The sequence below is a fragment of the Cibotium barometz genome, chromosome 7, assembly GCF_041138505.1.
Source record: "Cibotium barometz isolate CiBa-2024 chromosome 7, ASM4113850v1, whole genome shotgun sequence".
In the NCBI taxonomy this organism is placed as follows: Eukaryota; Viridiplantae; Streptophyta; class Polypodiopsida; order Cyatheales; family Cibotiaceae; genus Cibotium; species Cibotium barometz.
In genome coordinates, this window is record NC_141052.1 from 34,034,451 (window position 1) to 34,055,057 (window position 20,607).

Genomic DNA, 20,607 nt, shown 5'->3' on the forward strand with positions numbered 1-20,607 from the left:
GAAGGATTTTCATAAGCCCCACTTTAGATTCTTTTGCCACAACGTTTGCTGAAGAAATCATAAGGGGGCATCAGCAATATGCACTTTATGGGGAAGCTGATTTAAAAAACAAACTTTTTTTGTCACTGATCAAGTTGCTTGATTTATACGTGTACATGGACAATTACATACCAAATAGGGTTGGTGCGACCCTAGAGTCAACCTTGTTGCACATGCTTATTGTGCATGCTTCGTAGTGGGAATTACTACCCTACCTGCGAATTAGATTATCCTGAAGATAAGCAATGTCATGGATAACAAGGGCAGTAATGTGGAAAGTCATGAAAATGCCACATGTTACTTAATGAATAGACATTGATGAAATCTTCTTTTCAAAAAATGTTTCTTTCAAGCACTTCAAGAATGGTCATTGTACTAAAGAACCAAAAGACTATGGTGATGGTCTCGAAGAAGAAAGAGAAGTTGAAGAAAATGATGTACTTGGCAGCAAAAAGCAACCAATCTCCTTGGATAGTGATGATAAAGAAGCTTCTCGCCCTGACTACTCTAACAAATATTCTTTCGCATGAATTTAATTTGTCATCGAGCCTCACTTTTTGGGCTTTGGTGTAAGCACATCTTTATATAATATATAAGGTTTCTCATCTTAATCTCCAAATTTCTATCATTTTTTAAATCTTTAATTTTAGAAACTTTTTTTAAGTAATTTTGATTGTAAATAATTAATTCAAAAACAGTGAATAGGAGGCCGCACTTTTTGGGCTTTGGTGTAATCACATCTTTATATAAAATATAAGGTTTTCCATGTTGATCTCCAAAAACTATTCTTTTATCTTCAATTTTTTGGGTAATTTTGAATGTAGATTTTTTTGAGCTTTGGTTAAACTTATTTTTCAACTTTAATTTCAAAAATAATTTTCTGAAAAAACTATCTATTTACCTCACAAATAATTTCAAAACTTCTTTTAATTTAAATAATTCCAAATGTGATTTTTTTAAAGTAAGATAAACCTTAGCAAGAAAAACTTTATTTGAATAGGAGACCCTCACAAAAAATAATCAATTCAAAAGAGTGAATAGGAGACCCTCACAAAATAGTAGAGTGACTAGGGTGGTAGTTCTTGCAGAGTAGAGGAGAAATGTTCATCCACAAATAGCAGCTCGTGGAGAAACTAGATTTAGGTGGCACCACACATGTTGTATTCTAACTTTCACAAAGCCTATGTGATACATGTTCTAACTTGTCCAAAATAGTATGGGAAAATAATCATTCCAAAATATTTATTTTCTCACTTTACCCAATCCATAATTAGCTATTTTTTTGTTTCAAGAGTCTTTCAGATTCCATTTGCTATTCAATTTCCTATACATATCATTCACTAAAAAGACTACTAAAGAGATGGAGGGAATTTTAGAGAGGGAGTCTTTCCCCTTCCATCTAAACAAGCTTAATAATGAGAAGATGATAAGAGGGGAGAGATATGGCATATGGTCTCTATGCTATAAACCAATCCTACTTCCATCTAAACCACCTAAAGGGACTCTTTACCCTTCCATCTAAATGACCTTAATGACCATCTAGTCTCTTACCATAAACCAATCCTGCTCATAATGAGTCTAATCGGGTGGGGAACTTTTGAAACAATGTCTACCAGTAACAAATTGAGAGGAAGAGCTTTGGTTGCCTTCCATCCTCCTTGGCTCTCCGATTCCAAACTTTGGAGGGGTCTCAGGTTCTCCATCTACTTGATGTCTTTGCAATCCAAGCAGGGCTACTCTTATTTGCGGGAGCTCACAAGGTTTGAGTTTAACGAGGGACTTACCCAAAGGGGCTCACCCAATTGTGAAACCAATTGAAAGACCTCAGCACAAGGAATACGGGAGCAAGGCTCACCCAATTGTGAAACTAGTTGAAAAACCTCAGCGCAAGGGATGTGGGAGCAAGTTGGGGTAATCTCAAGGACACACTCGATGAGGGGGGTTTCTTTGGCATTCAAGTGATATTTGATGACTATCATTGTTATGTCTTTCCATTGGGCTTTCCTGCTATCCTAGAGATCTTTCCAATTACGAAACCAGTTGAAAAGCCTCAACACGGGATGTGGAAGCAGGTTGGGTAATCTCAAGGACACACTCGATGACGGAGGTTTCTCTGGCACTCTGGTGATATTCGACGACTATCACTACTATGTTTTTCCATTGGGCTTTCCTGCTATCCTAGAGGTCTTTCCACAAGCGAATCCCCTTATTGTGGAGCTTTTTGATTACAATGGTACTCTGCTTGGTAAGAGGCTCTTCCATTTTTGCTAAAGCTTTAGTCCACCAAACTGGCTGTAACACGCGGACGCTCTAGGGGTCTTCTTTCAGCCCTAAACACTCCTGGAAACATGCTGATGCAAAACGCAGATATGAAGAGAGGGTAGAGAGAGAGAGAGAGATGGCTGGAAATTCAGTATATTCATATAGTACAAAAAGGTACTCCTAATCTACAACCCTTGGCTGCCTTCATAAAAAAGGTGAACATCACCAAAATCTGGTCCCTACTTGGACCCTAAGGACCCATCCCCAGAAAGGAATGAATGAGCACAATGATGAGCACACTGGCCCTTTTATAGGCATGTTGGACAACTGCAACGCTGGCCGACTGCTGTCGGACCAGCCAACTGGGCATGAACTCCAACAAATCACTGGTCGGGCTGCGCCTCTCCATGGACTGAAGCGCCTGCTGCAGCCGACCCTTTCTGGTACAGTTGACTCCATTCTCCTTGCAGCCGACTGAGCCCCTCTTAAGTCCTCCAAGTTCTCCAAGCCTTGCACTGTCCACTTCTGTATTTTGTGCTCCAAGTCCTAGCTCTAATGGTCTTTTTCTGGCTGCCCCTTCTGGATTAGCCCTGAGAAGGTACATGAGCATGTCATGCACATCACACTGACTGTGCCAATGAGGCATCCCCCATGAGTGCTCGTCGTCCCTCTTTGAAAACTTCCTTCCAACAATCCTGCAGAGGCTGATGAGTGCGGCATTGAAGGGGAGATGTAAGACGAGCCTGCCTATAGGAGGTCTTTCCATTTTCTAAGATTTCCTCCCACACACGATATCAAACTCCTCATGATATGTCACCAAAGTTGATCTCCTTCTGTGGAGAGGAGGAGCTTGGCGGGGCCAACAATTTTTTGGCTTTCAGGGATAGGGGTTATTTTGAGTCCTCCTTGGTCTCTTGGCAAGCAAACTTGAGGCCAGGGGGGTTACTCTGAGTTTTCCCTAGCGAGCAAACTTGAGGCCAAGGGGGTACGTACCATTTCTTGTGCTGGGAGGTGATGAGACCATTGAACTTGAAGAGTTTTTCTACCCTATCCCATGTTGCTTTACTGAATGTGCATATTGAGGCAACAAACACAGTGGATGAGGATAGCTCATGATTGATGATTGTGATCTTCCCCATCATGGATAATTGTGTTAAAATCCAGTATGTCATTTTAGCTTGTTAAAGAACCAATCAAACTGATGTTTAGAAGTGAGCTATGCTCCAATAGGGCATCCCAAAAGTCAGAGTACACATCCATGTTTGATCCATTTAAAGCCATATTTTATTGACCATTGCTCTTGATTCTTTGGGGAGAGTAGCAACGCTTTGTCCTTGGATAAACTATTCACAAATTCTGACAGCTCACATAAGTATAGACAACCGCAGAAATGCATCCACATTGTTCTCGGTATATTCAAGAATACTACTCTTATCATCAGAAAAAACCTGCAGAAATGCATCCACATTGTTCTCACTATATTCAAGAATACTATTATTATCATTAGCAAAAAACTAAGTCAGCATCTGCTTAGAGGTGTTCGGGAGGCAAAAGCCCTTGATGAGGCCTTGTTCTTGGTAATATCTCATAGTAGCTACCAAGGTTCGGTCACCATGGCAAACAAAAGTGGGGCAAGCGGGCACCCTTGTCTGACTGATTTGTGTAGCATAAAGGAACCAGCTATTGTTCCATTTTCCATAATAGTTGTGTGGGCATTAGCCCATAAGGGTTTGGACCAGGTTGCAAAATTTGGTTCCAAACCCTAGTTTTTTAATGACAGCTACTAGTAGAAAGTCCCAGCTCATTCTGTCATAGGCTTTGTCAAGATCCATGTCTAAGAGCATGTAGTGTCTGTATTGGGCCAATGCATGGTCAATGTCACATTATACATTCACAATGGCCTCATGGATTTTCCTTCCTAGCACAAATCTAAACTGGTAGGGGTCGACTACTCTAGGGAGGATGCGAGAGCCAATGCCTTTGAATAAATCTTGTACGAGGTATTAAGCATATTTGGTAAGGGGTCTCTAGTCTCCTAAATGGAGTCGCCCTCTTGGGGATGAGCATAATAGCTCCTTGGTTCACATTAGTAGTGAGGCCATTAATAATGTCAAATAGGTTGTGCTTGATAAGCTCCAAAAAATATCAATAAAATTCAATTAGCAGCCCATCAAGTCGAGGGGATTTTTCCTTTTCCATTTTACTGGCTGCATACTTTAGCTCATCTATACCGAGAAGTCTCACCCGACCAGTTGTATACTCTCTCGGGGTACTTGTCTCATGATTCTCGAGAGAAACCCTGTCTAATATCCCTCTTCCACAAGGGAGGGGGGGGGGGACGGGGGGCACGACCACTAATGGCAAAGAGTTGATGAACAAAGTACGATGCCAGGTCTCCAGGGTGTGGCCTTCATGTCACAACCACCCTAATGATAAACTCCCTGGCCTGTTTCTCTTTGATGGCCTAAAAGAAGAACTTGAAGGGGCAATCACCTTCCTTGAGCCATCTCAACTTGGATCTGATTTAGGCTCCCTCTGCTTTGTGGCATTCCTCTTCTATTAAGTGCTCTTCTAGGGAAGATATCAGCCTTCAGATCATAGCATCCCCAGGGGCTAAGCTGGCAACTGTATACAGATTTTGCCTTAGCTATTGTAATCTTCCTTTGTGTTCTCGTCTTCTCTTTGTTAGCACATTCATCCCCAGGTTCTGGTGTCCTTTTGGTCCCTTTTGTATGGCCCTTGATTGTGGGCTGGCCACCCCTTTTTTCCATATTTTTCTAGGATTTTTCCCAGCCCTTTTGGTATTTTACTAGTCGGCCAGCTCATATGCTCCAATCAACCAGCATATTCTGTCCCAGTCGGCCAGCATTCCTCACCTATAAATAGGTGGTGCTGGATAAGTGGTGCTGGCCTCTCACTTTTCATTCAGCCTTGTACATATTTTGCTCCCTCACTTATGAGACTTGTAGTGTCTCTTGCTTGGGACTGTTTTGCTTCAGTATGTTCAGCATAGTTTTCTCCATATCTCTCTCTCTTGCACTCTCTGTTCAACACATTCTAGTACCACTCTGCTTCCACTCTGTGCACTCTTTCATGGTATCATCGCTCCCGGTTCAGCGACTCCTCTACTGCCCCAGATTCAGCCCTATTTTCAGCACCCTCTCCTTTGCGTTTTTCTCAGATTTGCATGCAGCCTCTTTGTTGCTGCGTTTTCTGGACAGCACCTGCTGATCACTTCCTCTTCAGATTGGCTTCATCGCTTGCAGCCATCAGGTAATTTTCTGATCAGCATTCATTCCACGTGGAGTTTGGACATAGGTGGCCTGTTTTTTCAGGACAGCAGCCCTCTTCTTGCTGCATTTTCCTCTCCAGTGGTCATTCCCTTTCGTAGAGGGGGTTTGTAGTGTTTCAGGTATTTTGCTCCCTCACTTATGAGACTTGTAGTGTCTCTTGCTTGGGACTGTTTTGCTTCAATATATTCAGCATAGTTTTCTCCATATCTCTCTCTCTCTTGCACTCTCTGTTCAGCACATTCTAGTGCCACTCTGCTTCCGCTCTGTGCACTCTTTCACTCTTGGCCTCTGCTCAGCTATACTTCTCATAAAAATTGGCAGTATATCTGATACACCGGTCCCACTTGGCCTGGGGGTTCCCCCCCTTGACTTGGCATATTTCCAAGCATGTTGGACTCCTGCATCAAAATCTTGGGATCCCAACATCTTAATGTTCATGATATATGGCAGGGGTCCATTGCTAGTAGGCTCCCATCCCTATATCTCAAGGTGCAAGGCAAGGGGGACAAGGTTATTATGTTTAGACTCACTTGCACATCAAGACGAGGGTGGGACCACCAGCAGTAAGGTAACATATGTCCAATTTGGCTGCCTACCAAGCTAGAGGCAATTGTCTGTTAGTCCATATGTACAACCTTGCATTATTCCTCTCTGAGATCTCTTTGGCATCTACTATTTTGCATGTTTGCTTTGAGGGACTACCAGGAATCATACTTCTCAGCACACATGCCAGTCTTAGCATGTGATCGATCCCTAGGATCTTCAACCATGTTGAGGTCCCCCACCAGGATACCATTCTTGTCTGCAAGCAAGGTGGACAATTTGTACCAGATCCTTGCCCTATTTAGGGACTCATTGGGGACATATGCATTGCGTAATACAGCTAGATTAATGTTATCAGATCTTACCTCTATCAGCAGGAAGGCACCCTCGTTGTGTCTACATACATCCTCGACTTCCCATTTGTCTTTGATGTGAATGGCTATGCCACCACCCCTAGCATGAGGGGTATTAATGAAGCTAGTAGTTCCACCCTTGCCGAGACGGAGCTACGTATCATTGCCAGTTTTCAGTTCCTACAAACAGAGAAAATTTGGGTCATATATGTACCGCAGCCTACAACATTACTTTTTTTCTTGGGCTGCGAATAGAGGCCTCTCGCAGGAGTTTGCATGTTTGATGGGGAATGGTTTGCAAAGGAGTGACGGTCCTAACCAAGGATTTGGCCGGATCAAGATTCAGAAGAACCATTGATTTGAGAGGAGCTACAACAAAGGAGGTTGTGCGAGCCACCATGACTTGGTTTTCTGCTGAAACTTCTTCAGAAATACCTTACCTTGGAATGTTGTTGTAAACCATTTCTTGAGGAATTCATCCATGAAGTATAAGAAAGCCGCAGATTCACTGGCTTGCTTGAATCCTGTGAGCAGATGCGGTCCATACGCAGGTCGATCTTGGAGTAAAACATCTTCTTGGAGGAGGAGGCATCGTCAACCAAGGGTTTGGGCTTTCTGTTGTGGAGTTCTGCAGCGAGACTACTTGTTGGAGCTTGCGCATACATGCGTTTTCTAGTCGATGGAACCCATACATGTCCTCAAAACCATTGAAATTGTTGGTTTGCAACTCTATAATTTTGTTGACCATAGTCCTTTCCAAAGGTCTGAACCCTTAGTCGACAAAAATTAAGCCTTGTCCACGAAAGGAAATCCTTTAGCTTTTTAGTTTGCTTCAATGTTATAACCAGAAGCAAGGAGAGCCATACGAACTCTATTCCTCAAGGCCCCAAGAATCCATTTAGTAGGGGACCCATATTAACGCCTCCTTCCTCCTTTGGGCTAAAACAAGTGGTCGTAGGCTACTTTTGGAGAGCCTCCATTTCATAGGAATCATCAAAGTGTAGCCTCTATAGCCCTTAAACGAGAAGTGGATCAAAAAGTAGGTTAGAGAACCTAGCTAAGTACCACAAGAGAACACAAAAACTCAATTGTGACAATGGGATTGCTTCTTTCTCATTATTCCAAAATATCTTATATACATAGCCTCATATTTACAGTGTTAGGCTTCCCATGTGATGTCTAGGGGACCCAAAACTAGAAGCACTATTCCTAGGCTATGTACAAGAAATATATTAGCCGTCATTACACACACAAGGTCTTAAGCTTGGCCAAATCCCAAAATCATAGTACATTTAGTGCTTAGTGCAATACAAAAGATAAGAGAAAAGGGTGCAATTGTTGCGCATACACAACAATAATGCTAACTAATGTAGTTAACACATAGATCACATGCTAGTATGCAAAGCTCGCCAACACAGGATTTGTCTCATCATTGGATAGTCTACATCCAGATCCACACAAGATTTAAAGCAAACATGGCCCTATCTAGGCCTTGGTTAAAATTTATGAAAATACGTATTTTTTAAAGAGAATTTAATAAACCACTCTTAAAAGAGTTGTTCTTTGCACCAATAATGCGAACCATTACTCTCAATCCCAAAAGAGTTATTTTCACTTTAATATTTAGCATCCCTATTTTTTCATGCAAGTGAGATTCTCCTCTTGTAAACCCTTGACTTATAGTGGAGCATGTTGTCCCACATTTCATCTTCCCATACAAAAGAGGAGCTTCCCAGTGAAAAGTGAAAGTCGAGCTGCATATAAGCAATTAACAACACATCAGAGGTGCCACCCTTGGGTGACTACTGTTTAATGTCTTCTCCTTTAGTCCATATCTTTCACTGTTGGCCTTCTTCCCAAGGGGTTTTCCACCAAAGCCATGAAGATCTCTAAATTTGGACCAAGAACCAGAAGACGGTATCTCAAAGAAAAGGCTCTCTTAAATTGTCTATAGGAGCCCATTATATATCATATAATGTTTTCATGTAGTAAGAGATATCCATTGACCAATCGTGCCATATTTACACTGTGGGTTTCACACAACACGTGCGTGCACACGCACACTCGATTTCTCTCTCACATGCATATATATGTATGCACACACACTCAATTTCTCTCTCACACGCATATATATGTATGCACACACACACATACACTTGCTCTTACACACACACTCTCGTACACACATGCACTTGATGTCTCTCTCTCACAGACACACACATTACTACCAAATCGATGTGTATTTTGGGCCAACACAGAGGAGAGGGGAGCATGATCAAAAGCATGATGACTAAATTTTGGATGGAACTCAAAATTGTTGGAAAATTGTTATGAGAATGTATTTTAAGTCCTCTTAAAAATATTATTCTACCCTCTTAGATAATTCGCCTAGATTATCTTTGTGTCATGCCAAATTATGTTAATATTATGGGTGATACCATTTTAAATATCAATACATTTGGTGCACATTGGCATATGCTTGCAGCTTCCTATGTTTCTTGTAATTGGTTTATATGGCAAGGTGATTCCTGGAGTACTTACACCTGATAAACATATGTGTTGTGATGGTTTGTATGCCTATGGAATAATTGTTTATAAATTTATTGTTGGATATTTTATAGGTGAAGAGGACTCCGAAGATTGAGGCGAAAGCACATAAATTATTATTTTTGGAAGGCATTAATTATTTTGGACAAGCTTTGTATACATGTGCTAGCTTGTGCATATCCACTTATTCATTTTTACAAGCTTAGACTTGAAGCATAGACTTGCCAATATTTGATTAAGCAAGAAAAGCATCGACCTAGTACATGGAAGGAATTCTAAAAGCTTTTAAAGAAACATTTTCTTCCTTCGCTATTCCAGGTTAAAGCTCATCAACAATGGAATAGTTTACGCCAAGTGGAGAAAGAGAATGTCCAAGCTTACATCGATAAATTCTGGGATATTCTATTGCAGGGTCGAGTGATCAAGAAGGTCAAAGAAAGAGAGCAAAGAAGGAAATTTATTGTCGGTCTGAAAGTCAAACATTAGGGCAGATGTTAATATGTTTCATCCTCGTAACCTCGGTTTTGCCATGGATCTTACTCTCAATTCTAAATGGAAAACTTCTACTCCTAGAGATTCTAGAATGCAGGATGGCCAAAGGAGGTGTTCGAAAAGATAATAACAACAAACCCTCAAATGGCAAGCCGAAGAATCATCTCATCAAGTGTTATAGATTGTACAAGGAGAGGCACATTGCACCAAAATGTCCAGAGAAGAAAAAGAACTCCGTACATGTGGCTCATGTCAACATGGTTGAAGAAGACAATGATGATTCACTCAAGGGTAACTCCATACAACTGACACAAGGATCCCCATCTAGGAACTTGTGGAAGGCAATTTCTCAAGCAAAATAATTATTCAACCTAAGCTATTGCAACAAATTCAACATAAACCAAGCTTTAGAAATTAACACATGAAAATACATAGCTCTTGTATGACACAACATTAGGTGTAATCTTTCTCCCTCATGTGTATGGCCTATTTTCCAACATGAGTATTTTTAAGCATTCAAGTGCAAGCATCCCCAAATTATCTAAAAGGGTAGAATAATATTTTTAAGAAGGCTTAAAATACATTCTCATAACAAAAATATTGCTCAACACTTAGTATTCATGATTTGAGGCCACTTAAAATTATGTCTCATACTACTTGAGGAGACCAATATTCCCATATTATTGATCCATGCATAGGGTATTTAAAGTTAGCATTGGGACATTATATCCTTGTGTTCTGGAGTCCAAATAGGTAGGCAAATAATCATGTATAAACTCAAAAAATTCATGAACCTAGATTATAGTGCTTATATAATTATATACTTTTATAATTATGTATCCATACATACTTGTATAACTTCAATGTTATAATTACTTATGTTAAATAAATTTATAACATTATACTCATAAAAATTTACATGTTATTGCTAACATCTAACATCTATGCTATAACCTCCATACAAAAACTCTAGTTTATTTAAGCTCTAACTTTTGAATTTACATGTTATTGCTAACATCTAACATTTAACATCTATGCTATAACCTCCATACAAAAACTCTAGTTTATTTAAGCTCTAACTTTTGAATTTCCCAAAATCAAGCAAGATTTTCTGCTCATATTTTTTAAGAATTTGCAATTGTATTTTGTGATGGAGATAACCATCAAAGAATGGCATAGTCCTCACTCATGATATGGATGCACTACATTCTCCCTTAAAGTCCATGCCTTGTATTAGAAATGTGGTGCTCTTCTCATACATCATATTAAAGTTTTTTTTCTATGTTTAAAAATTTAATATACTATTATTTGTACTCCCCGAAAGTGAAACATCAAGACTTAACCTTTTTTAAATTAATATGTTCACAAAACATTTTGTGGTTTTTTGTTTTCATTAATTAGCGGTGGGAGGGATGCCGAAGGTTTGAGATTTGTTAATCTGATTAAGGTTGTGAGCCGTAGGTAGCGGTAGGTGGAGTGGCTCATGCATGCTGGACATGTGTCATTCTCCTCCGACATGAAATACTAGTGCTCTGGGAGCTATTGCTCGTGTTGTTTCGACTCTGGGAGCTTCTACTCTCGCCATGGAGGCACTTGCCTGTCTTGGATAACAATCGAGAGGGGTGCAGTTCGAGCTGGACGAGGAGCATGGAGACAAGAAACCAGACGAGTGTGATGGCAGCACCTTTGGACCAGGTGTTGGTGGGGCAAGTGAGCAGGCCAAGGTGGAGAGCTCAATCTACTCGACGATGGAGAGGGTGAGGAAGGCGGTTCCTAGGGCGGTGCAGAAGGTGGTGACGCCCATGCCAAACCGGATGGCCCTCTCGTTGATGGGCACAAAGGCGTCCGAACCTTAGTCGTGTAAGGTTGTATTAATTAATGCCCATGCATAACAGGCATTAATTAATACAACACTAATAAAGTTCTCAATGAGTTCTATTTCTAGTAAAAACCTACTCTAATACCAAATAACAATAGTTTAGGATTATAATTTTGCTTTTTGAAACACTCCCTCCCCCCTCCCCCAACACACACACACACACTCTTTTACACACATCAATAATTAGACCACTACCCTTCACAACATGATGCAAGGCGTTTACATTAATCATATTACATGATTTCTAATTTGCTTGCAAGCTCTTTAATTATAATTTCCTCTTCTTCTATTTTCTAAATAAGTAGATTTTTCCAAGGCTAATTAATAATCTCGACACCCTTTTAATAAGCATTGTTTGATAGCTTGTTGATCAAATATTCTAAAACAACTAACACATTTGATACACTGCAAGAACTAACAAGATCTAAAATGTGAGTTTCTCCCTCCATTTTGAAGCTAAATAGATAATGGCCAATTAAGCATCAACTTGATTAATCTATGGATGCAAACTTTTTAACCGGTTCTGGACGTAGCAACATGTGCCCCTTACTAGCATTTGGGAGCCTTACATGTGAGAACGTAGATGTGCAAGAAGAGGCTACAAATGAAGGCAATGAGAATACTCTAATTTGGATAGTGGCAAATCTCAACAAAGTTGAGAGCTCACTTGCTTTGGGGTTAGAGGAGTGACAACTTAGACAGAGTTGAGTTCATTTTTCCTTATAATCTTGATCCGTTTTTCAAATATCCTTCTCTACACCAGGATAGCCCGGGTTCAATACCCGCCCCCTTCTGTCGCATGTCTAATGGAGTGTGATTTGTCCATTTCATTCAGTCTCTAAAAAATAACCCTATTAAGGGTGTGGTCTATCCATTCCATTCAATCTCTAAAAAATAACCCTTACAATACACCCCAAAAAAAAAAATCCATCTCCAATGCCCCATCATGGTAATCATATTTAGAAAAAAATTGTGAAGCAAATGCATGTTCAAAACCCAAGTTTATTAGATCCACTGTACTCTTTGCAGGATACATGTTTTCATTCAGAACTTCACATCAACCGCTTTTATAACCATAAGTACCAAAATCTAAAGTTTCATCTGATTTTTTCACAGCAGTGAAATAGTACACTGAAGCACGGTTTTTTTCCTGCGACTCGAAATCGCTTTCCCCTCCGCTAAACAGTCCCAAAGGCTGCCCATTGCCAAAATCCTTCGCTTAAAGAGTGGATAATTTACAATTGCCAGGCGCAGCTTTAGTTATTCACAGGGAATTTGAGGGTCTCCTCAGTACTGCAGATATTAGAAGAATTTGAAAGCTTCACAGCCTCTTGATGCCATCTCCTTGGAAGCTGATCACTCCTTCAGCAGCAAGATTACCAAGCGCAGTTCGCAACTAAAAGAGCAACCGAAAAACACATCAGAGTCTGGCCCATATCCTTACCTGAATCACAGAGCAGAACAGGAGAGAGAGAGAGAGAGAGAGAGAGAGAGAGCACAGAGAAAACGAACAAAGAGAGCGCACAAAACAATGAGAGCAAACAAACAATGAGAGAAAACATTATAGCTCACATCTTGAAGGCTCAATTCTGCACTACTCTCCTTTCGCAGCTCCTCAAGTAACTGCACTCAAATACATTCCCTGTTTTAACAACCCATATGGTCTACTTCATTCACAACTTTGTGAGGAACATGTAATTCTTCACCTGTGTTATTCTTATGGTAGACCCTCCTGCCTGCATCTTCTCAGCAATCAGATTGCGAACAGCAGCCACCAGGGATGCTCTCCTTGTCCTCTCACTTGCAGAAACTCCTGTTGTAATGAGGTCCATGTCTATGGTTCCTGCGAATCGTTCATTACAGGCATATAAGCATGTTAGGCAAAATCAGGGAGCTTCTCACTGCTTCCCACAGCTTCTTGCCTGTGATAGGCTCTTAGAGACTTATATGCAATATTGCAGGTCAATGATAGAACCAAGGGCATCACCACCTCAAGAACCTAAGCTGCTAGACTTATGCATACAAAGTTAATGATAGAACCTAGGTATCAACAGCTCAAAGGGGAAATCAATCACAAACAGAGAAGCAATGTTTCACTACCAGTGGAGTGATCAGTGGCAGACTGTTGAAGCGCCACCTCGAGTAGCCGCAGTGCCTCAGCTGCATCACACCTTTCCACCTGCGACAGACAATGAAACAAAATTCTCTCAATTTGCCTGCCTTGACAAATTGCAAGGTGGTAAAAAAAAGATGTTCAATACAGGCCTTAACCATCAGGCAGAAATTTTGACCTAATGCATCCCCATGAGACTCAAGGCATGCTGGTTTGAAGATTTGATGAGACTTGCTAATGCCCTTGAGCCTGCATTATGGTTGAAATGCATTCACCTGTTCCGAGTATCGAATGCGTGCAAGGGCCTCGCTAATGCGTATCAAAGACTCAAGCTGACGAGGTGTGGCTGTTATAACCTGCCCATGACCAACACACTCAACTTGGGCACTTCAAGATGACACACATTCATTATTAATATACACAATATACCATTGAACTCACCTTTTTACTACTGCCAGGGAAATTTCCTTTCCTTCGCATGGAAACATAACCACTAATGAGATCTTCAGCGGCTTCATCGGAGAGCTTTGGATTGATGTGTTGTCGTGCATAAGTGATGTAAGCAGTGAGTGTGGGAAGATCTAGGGCTTCTTGGATCCGAACCTGTGCAAGCAAAAGTAAATGCAACAATTTGAGTGGTTAGCTGATGCCAGACTACAATGCAATGATTTCACGAGTATAGTTTCCATAGACAGGCTCATTAGACTGCAATGCAATGATTTCACTAGTATAGTTTCCATAGACAACAACCTCTGGGTCTTCATAGTGAAGAGCTACCAAATGCCTTGCTAGCCTCCGATCAGTCTGTTCATCTGGTTTGTCAAGCACCAAATATATCAAGTCGAACCTGCCACACACAATGTCATTGATATAGATGAAAGGCAATTAACTCGTTTCACAATCACTACATACATAGACACAGAAAGTTTACCTAGACAGCAGAGTAGGGGGCAACTGGATATTGTCTATAACAGACATTCGTGGGTTGTAGCGTGAGCCACTTGGATTAGCACATGCCAGCACAGAAGTTCTAGCATTGAGGGTTGCTATAATTCCCGATTTAGCCACTGAAACAGTCTGCTGCTCCATCACCTGACAAGAAGAAACCATGGGATCCCCGAGTGCTTGGAAATCTAACCCAGAAAAACTCAAGTCATCCCATAACATGAACTAAGGCGCATCAGCACGCATTACCTCATGCAGCATGCTGCGAGCATTGTCTGACATCTTATCAAACTCGTCTATGCAGCAGATTCCACGATCACTCAACACCAAAGCCCCACTTTCAAGTACCTAAGAAAAAACAACAAAGGCCAAAAGATTTGAGGGAGTACGCTAAGGCCAGGATGATAACCTTTCAATGCTTGCATGAGCATGGCTTTAACTTATGTGGATGCCACTGACACCTTTGTCAAGACAATACCGTTTCTCCGGTTTCAGGATCTTTGGTCACGTATGCAGTTAAACCAACTGCTGAAGAGCCTCTCCCACTGGTGTAGATCCCTCTTGGTGCAAGCTTGTGCACATATTGTAGCAGCTGGGACTTGCTGGTTCCAGGATCTCCAACCAAAAGCACATTCATGTCTCCTCTAAAAGAGGCACCAGACTTTAACTTTTTCCCAGTTCCCCCAAAGAGCTGTTTCAGAGAAAAGGGCACACTATGTCAGCCTCATGCACAGTCTAGAGTGGGATCATGAATGAGCCTTTTTGAGATGTATCACACCTGGCATAGAAGGCCCTTTTTGATATCATCAAGCTCCCAGATGCTTGGAGCTAGAGATCTTGTGAGCCTCTCATATATGTCTGGCAATGTGGAAAGCTCTCTCAACTTCCGTATCTGCAGTGAAGAAGAGCATGTTAAATTCAGTGTTCTCTCCTTTAACTTGGTAGCTATTCCCAAAATACCAACTGCACTTACCTGTTCCTCATGTTCCAGAGGGGAGATGTCACCCTCCTGAAAGGAAGCATAGTTCTCATTCTGCACATCACGTTCCAGTGGATCCTCTGACTGCATTCGGCTCTTGTCTGATTTCTTTAAGTGAAGACAATCAATATAGGTCTGCTCAGCAAAGGGCACAGAAGGTTATTGAAGAACATTAAAGCACAACAAGCTCACAAACACTGAACTATACACCAACAAACCATTCCGTAGCTTCCGAAATGTCAAGGGCTGAATGCAGGTGTCATTACGTGGTGTAGAACAAAAAAAGTCAGAACACCCCACCTTGAAAAGAGACTTCAGGGTTCTTTGAGTGGGTCCCACCCGTACTGACATTGCCCTGAAAACCCCCGTCACCTGGTGGCATAAGCAAAGTTCAAGAGTGTTCAGAATGATCTGCAGAAACTAAAGTAGCTGCACACTCTTCAGAGACCCAAATAAAAGTAAGGTGATAGGAACTGCATACTCAATAGAAGGCCTAGATACTAGTAAAAAGGAGTTGAGGAGTTCCACCCCACCTCTACACGATCACCAGGTTTTGCAGCATCCACCAGTTTGTCATGCATAAGCAAGCTGACTGTATGTGGGGTCTCGCCTTCTGGAATGGCATCAGGTGTCTCTTGCAGCCGTACTATCTGTTTATCAGCAAACCTGAATAGCCCATGGCCTGTCATAAGGCATGACTGCCATACAAGGAGTAGATAACAATAAAATTCAATCTTTGAATCTAGACACGATCAGTCACCTGCATCTGTTGTGAATAAGAGCCATAGAATTCAAAGCTGCACACTCTGGTCTCCCACAACGTGTAGGTTCTTCGACTCGACCTTGACAGTAGAGTACAGGTGAGACCAAATACAATACCCTGCACTAAACATCTGTGCAGAAAGTGATGGAGCAAAACACAGGCCATGTAAACGAAATATGCATATGCATTACCTCTGTCTACCCCAGATGGAGGGGGGAAGTAACCACATACAAGGCAGCGGAAAAATGATTCTTTTATCTCTGGAATGATAGAGCTGCAACGAATTATCATGCCCTTCACTGAGACCATCTTCTCAATATCTGTTGGTAGAAGAATCAAATGCCCTTGAGAGAATGACTGCCGTATTCATGAAAACACCAAATACTCTCGAGAGAATGACTGCCACAAGTTAAAACTTCTTCACAGTGCAATGAAAGGAGGTCATACGCTACATACCAGAAGGGTTAAGATCTCTCATGTTCACACAATCCCTCAGGTTGAAGATTCTGACCTGAAATTAAGACCAACTTTAATAGATACTTTCCATGGGCAGCAAATGTAAGGTGAGATTAGAAGCTTCTGGGCATAATTCGACCCTGTGAGGAAAGGCAATGTTTTGGGCAGTAAGAATTCTTCAAACTAAGACACAGCACAATCCAAGCCTATAACACGTCTCCTTGCAGGCATGTGGTTGTCTGAGACGAAAATCGTGATAACATCCTCATTGACACAGACTCTATAGAGAATCTCTTCGCAATACAACGGCAAGGGAAAGTTGAGAAAGCCTTCAACAACTTGGTGTAGACCAGGTAAGTTCCAAGGGTTCCACAGACACCATCCCCAGACATAGGAAATTGGGATGACAATACAGGGTGACGCACCTGTATGTGTTTCTCCCAAAGAGGTCTCAGGCGCACTGCCATATCCATGAGTACAATATCAAAAATTGCAAGGACTTCCAGAGGATATCGAACCATTTTCACATACAAATCTTCGTCATACTCTAGTATATTCCTTGCATTCACATTAAGAGAATCCTCCTCCAATTCCATGACCTGGAAGGAATCAAGAAAATGATGACTTAAGTGGCATACTAATCATGTTCATCATAATGATCCTAGCTAGATGGTGACCCAGCATTATGTTGATGTTTGCAAGTTTTGAATTAAGTAAGACCTGCTCTAGAAGTTGAAGATATTTTCCCTCAAGGTCTGTAGGGCTGTCACGATAGTTTCTGAGGAAACGCTGCACTGCCTGATTGACATCTTGGACGCTAATGTTGGTTCCCCACACAAGGGTGGGGGGAGCTGCATCCAAGTCTCCCTCAGAGGAGGGTCGGCCCTGAAAGAAGAAAGAAACCAGATTCTTACAGTTAATGTTTATGCCAGAGAGTTAGGGCTTCATAAGAAATGCCAGCTTTAGTGTTTTGTATGTGGTCAGAAAGTCAGGGCTTCATCATACATATTACATATATAGGCGTTGTAAGGGTTTCTTCCATGAGTAGTTCCATCTAGGGTTAAAAGTATTGCATAGTGTTAAGATGCTGAAATTGAAAAGCCTATGGATTCGGCCGTACCTCGCTGTAACTGCTTGGAGTAGCAGGCTGCTGCCGGCGTTTACCAGAAGCCGGAATGCTGGACTCATTGCGCTGATAGGAAGGTCTTCAAGGCATACAGTTTAAGGATCACATAAACAAAAGAGAATGCACAATTGCAATAGAGAAACTAGAGTTTCTCACGTTGCCCAGAAAGGGCATGCCAAAATTAGGGTTTCTGGCGCTGCACAGGGAGGGACAAACCTGCAGGCCAGGAAAACACAACACATCGTGTGCGAGGAAGAAAGCTTAAGGTTTTGAATGAACAGACAACACGCTAGAGTTTGGGCAGGATACGTTCCGCGGGTGAACTGGGACGAGGCAGGGGTGCCAAGGTCGAGGGGCGAGCTGTATCCGGAGGAGGAGGGGCCGGAGCTTCGAGATCTGCGACGAGACCGTCTGGTCGCGGAGCGCTGCTGTTGGCGACGGCCTTCCCCCCCATCAGAAGACTGCTGCGAGGGCCGCAGAGGGCTGGAATCCGGCGAAGAAGGGCCTGCCGGAGGCGGGGGCGCCGGAGCTTGCCGTGCAGCGGCAGCAGCAGGCGACGAGGAGGAGTTGGATCGCGTGGACCGAGCCATGATTTGAAAAACTGCGCCTGCCCTCTCCCTGGCTTCTCAAGCGTTAGGGTTTGCGGCTAGGGCAACCGCAGGGGCTTCTCGTCTTGGGTTTTTCTGCGGCTCTGCACTAATTTCAGTCCCTCCGCCGCTCAAACAATGGGGTGAGGCGGCCTCGACAAGCTCTGTAGTTGGGTTTCGGTGCTGAGGCTCGGACATTCGCTGAGCTTCGCTCGGGAGATACACATTTTGAGCGGGAAACGTTCTGGCGGGAATTGTATTGGCCACACTTGGGCGTCCGGCCTCCAAAGTCCGCTCCGCCCGCCCATCAAAGGTAACCTTTTTTATAAATATATACTGATTATCTTTTAATCTATTACATATTAACCATGGACAACCAAGGCACAAGGAGAGGACAGAAAAAAGAATCCTGCATTTCTAAAAAATAAAAGTCCCTTCAATTGACCCTTTGGATTCCGGCTTCCATTCCTAAGTTTCGCTTCCTAATGTCTTTCACATACCGCAACAACGCGCGTGTTGAGTACTAGTGATGATTACAAGGCAACATTCCATTATGAATATGTGTCTCCCACTTCCACTATTCCTATAATTAAGACATGAAAGTGGGCATGGGAGAAATTGGCAAAACTTGCTTTTCAAATATAAACACTATTTTAACTTCTCTCTCCTTGAAAATGAGAATTGTGTTTCAAAATATGTAGGAAATGTTCATCATCGTTCTTACATATTTCAAGAGAGTGGGCATGGGAGAAATTGGCAAAACTTGCTTTTCAAATATAAACACTATTTTAACTTCTCTCTCCTTGAAAATGAGAATTGTGTTTCAAAATATGTAGGAAATGTTCATCATCGTTCTTACATATTTCAAGAGAGTGGTTCAAAGGCTATGTTCAGAGGTTATATGCACTCGTCACTTGTTATTATGTTTCACAAGAATCCTTGGTTGAGAGTTTTTGGAGCAAGATTGGCAAGATTTTATGGTGACAAGACCTTAAGTGGCCTTACATGTTCTATTCATAATGAGATTTATAGTCATAATACCATGGCATGGGATCTTAAGACTCTGTGTAAAAATATGTTCTATCTTAAACAACCTCTCCAATAATGCAAACTCTAAACATACTTACCTTGTCTTTACCCTCAAATGTGCAATACAATACAAACCCACTACCAACTTTGTAGTCCCTAGAAATAGAGGTTTTCTTCGACCATATCCTATTATAAACTTATTTTGATACTCATACATGATGTACTCCATGGTATCCATCACTTTAGGGAAAAAATAAATAACTCACATGGTAATTGCATTAGGTTCTCTTTATCATTTTTCTCATATTTCGAGGTCCAAAACACGATAACCCATATGGTACATTCTCAAAACATGTGGTGGGTCAAGGATTGAAAGGTAAAACATATGGTGGGTCAAGGATTGAAAGGTAAAACATGATTACTTAAAGCAAGAGGTGGCCATTTTAAAAGTTTGGCAACTAATCTACTATTTTTATTACAACGAGGATATGTTGGTTACAGCACACCCATCATCTGGCAAGTTACAAGGACGTCTCCACCGTAGCCAGCACCACATTATAGAGGATATTGTCATGGATAGCAAAAATTTGCTATAATTGATGCCCGTTGTTGAGGTGGCATTGATTAAAATTACTAAGGTTTAAGCTTAGAACCTTTAAACCCTCCAAACGATATTCTTGCTCGACACTCGTCATCGCTGGTCCTCTACTACCTGCCCCTCTTCTCCCAAGCACCTCTCTAATCGTAGCTCCATCACCTTTATTACAAAGATCACCTATGTTATGAGCCAGAGAGGGCAACATGAACTCAAGTGGTTAGTGTTTTTGCACTAGGAAGAGCCACACTTAGGGTTACTGCATATCATGTTGTCTCTTAGAGATATGGGTTATAGGGTCATGTGGATGAGCAGGCATGTTGTGAGACAGAGACAGAGGAGAGGAGAGAGGAGATGTCATACACACTCGCAAAGCGGCAAGACGATTTAGCACCTTCATGCCCTCTTCTACCTATGCCTACAACAAGAAGAGAAGAGATGCAGTGTTCCCCCTCTTAATGTGTAGAGAGAGAGAGAGAGAGAGAGAGAGAGAGAGAGTGCACTCGTTACTTGGATGAAAGAGGAGAGAGAGAGAGAGAGAGAGAGTGCGCTCGTTACTTGGATGAGAGAGAGAGAGAGAGTGCGCTCGTTACTTGGATGAAAGAG

General features: G+C 41.8%; 1 protein-coding gene and 1 long non-coding RNA gene across 4 annotated transcripts; both read right to left on the reverse strand.

Moving 5' to 3' along the window:
• Positions 1 to 2,443: 2,443 nt before the first annotated feature.
• Positions 2,444 to 7,173, reverse strand: LOC147636904 (uncharacterized). Of its 2 annotated transcripts, XR_015266299.1 has the most exons (3): positions 6,931 to 7,173; positions 6,503 to 6,670; positions 2,444 to 3,749 (listed from the first exon to the last, which is right to left on the reverse strand). It is a non-coding gene; the product is annotated as an uncharacterized LOC147636904 (long non-coding RNA). The 2 variants fall into 2 exon arrangements; XR_015266298.1 differs by having other exon boundaries at positions 6,503 to 7,173.
• A 5,289-nt stretch (positions 7,174 to 12,462) lies between these two features.
• On the reverse strand, positions 12,463 to 18,580 carry LOC147636905 (DNA replication licensing factor MCM4-like). Of its 2 annotated transcripts, XM_086800486.1 has the most exons (21): positions 18,100 to 18,580; positions 17,785 to 17,869; positions 17,385 to 17,549; positions 17,090 to 17,263; positions 16,665 to 16,719; positions 16,400 to 16,528; positions 16,206 to 16,287; positions 15,979 to 16,111; positions 15,746 to 15,817; positions 15,440 to 15,580; positions 15,245 to 15,358; positions 14,945 to 15,157; positions 14,716 to 14,814; positions 14,453 to 14,613; positions 14,272 to 14,368; positions 13,963 to 14,124; positions 13,797 to 13,877; positions 13,509 to 13,587; positions 13,115 to 13,251; positions 12,981 to 13,031; positions 12,463 to 12,804 (listed from the first exon to the last, which is right to left on the reverse strand). In XM_086800486.1, exons 1-21 carry the CDS (start codon positions 18,378 to 18,380, stop codon positions 12,730 to 12,732), a joined length of 2,586 nt encoding a protein of 861 aa, XP_086656612.1. In that variant the 5' UTR covers positions 18,381 to 18,580; the 3' UTR covers positions 12,463 to 12,729. The 2 variants fall into 2 exon arrangements, with proteins under 2 accessions (XP_086656612.1, XP_086656611.1); XM_086800485.1 differs by having other exon boundaries at positions 15,245 to 15,580.
• Between the last annotated feature and the right edge of the window lie 2,027 nt (positions 18,581 to 20,607).

What these genes read in the sequence shown, in the direction of transcription:
- LOC147636905 (XM_086800485.1), bottom strand. Translation starts at nt 18,380, where the DNA reads ATGGCTCGGTCCACGCGATCCAACTCCTCCTCGTCGCCTGCTGCTGCC. An exon ending in ATCTTCAACTTCTAGAGCAG is followed by an intron (nt 17,264 to 17,384) that starts GTCTTACTTAAT and finishes GATTCCTTCCAG; the next exon opens with GTCATGGAATTGGAGGAGGA. An exon ending in TTCACTATGAAGACCCAGAG is followed by an intron (nt 14,125 to 14,271) that starts GTTGTTGTCTAT and finishes TTGCTTGCACAG; the next exon opens with GTTCGGATCCAAGAAGCCCT.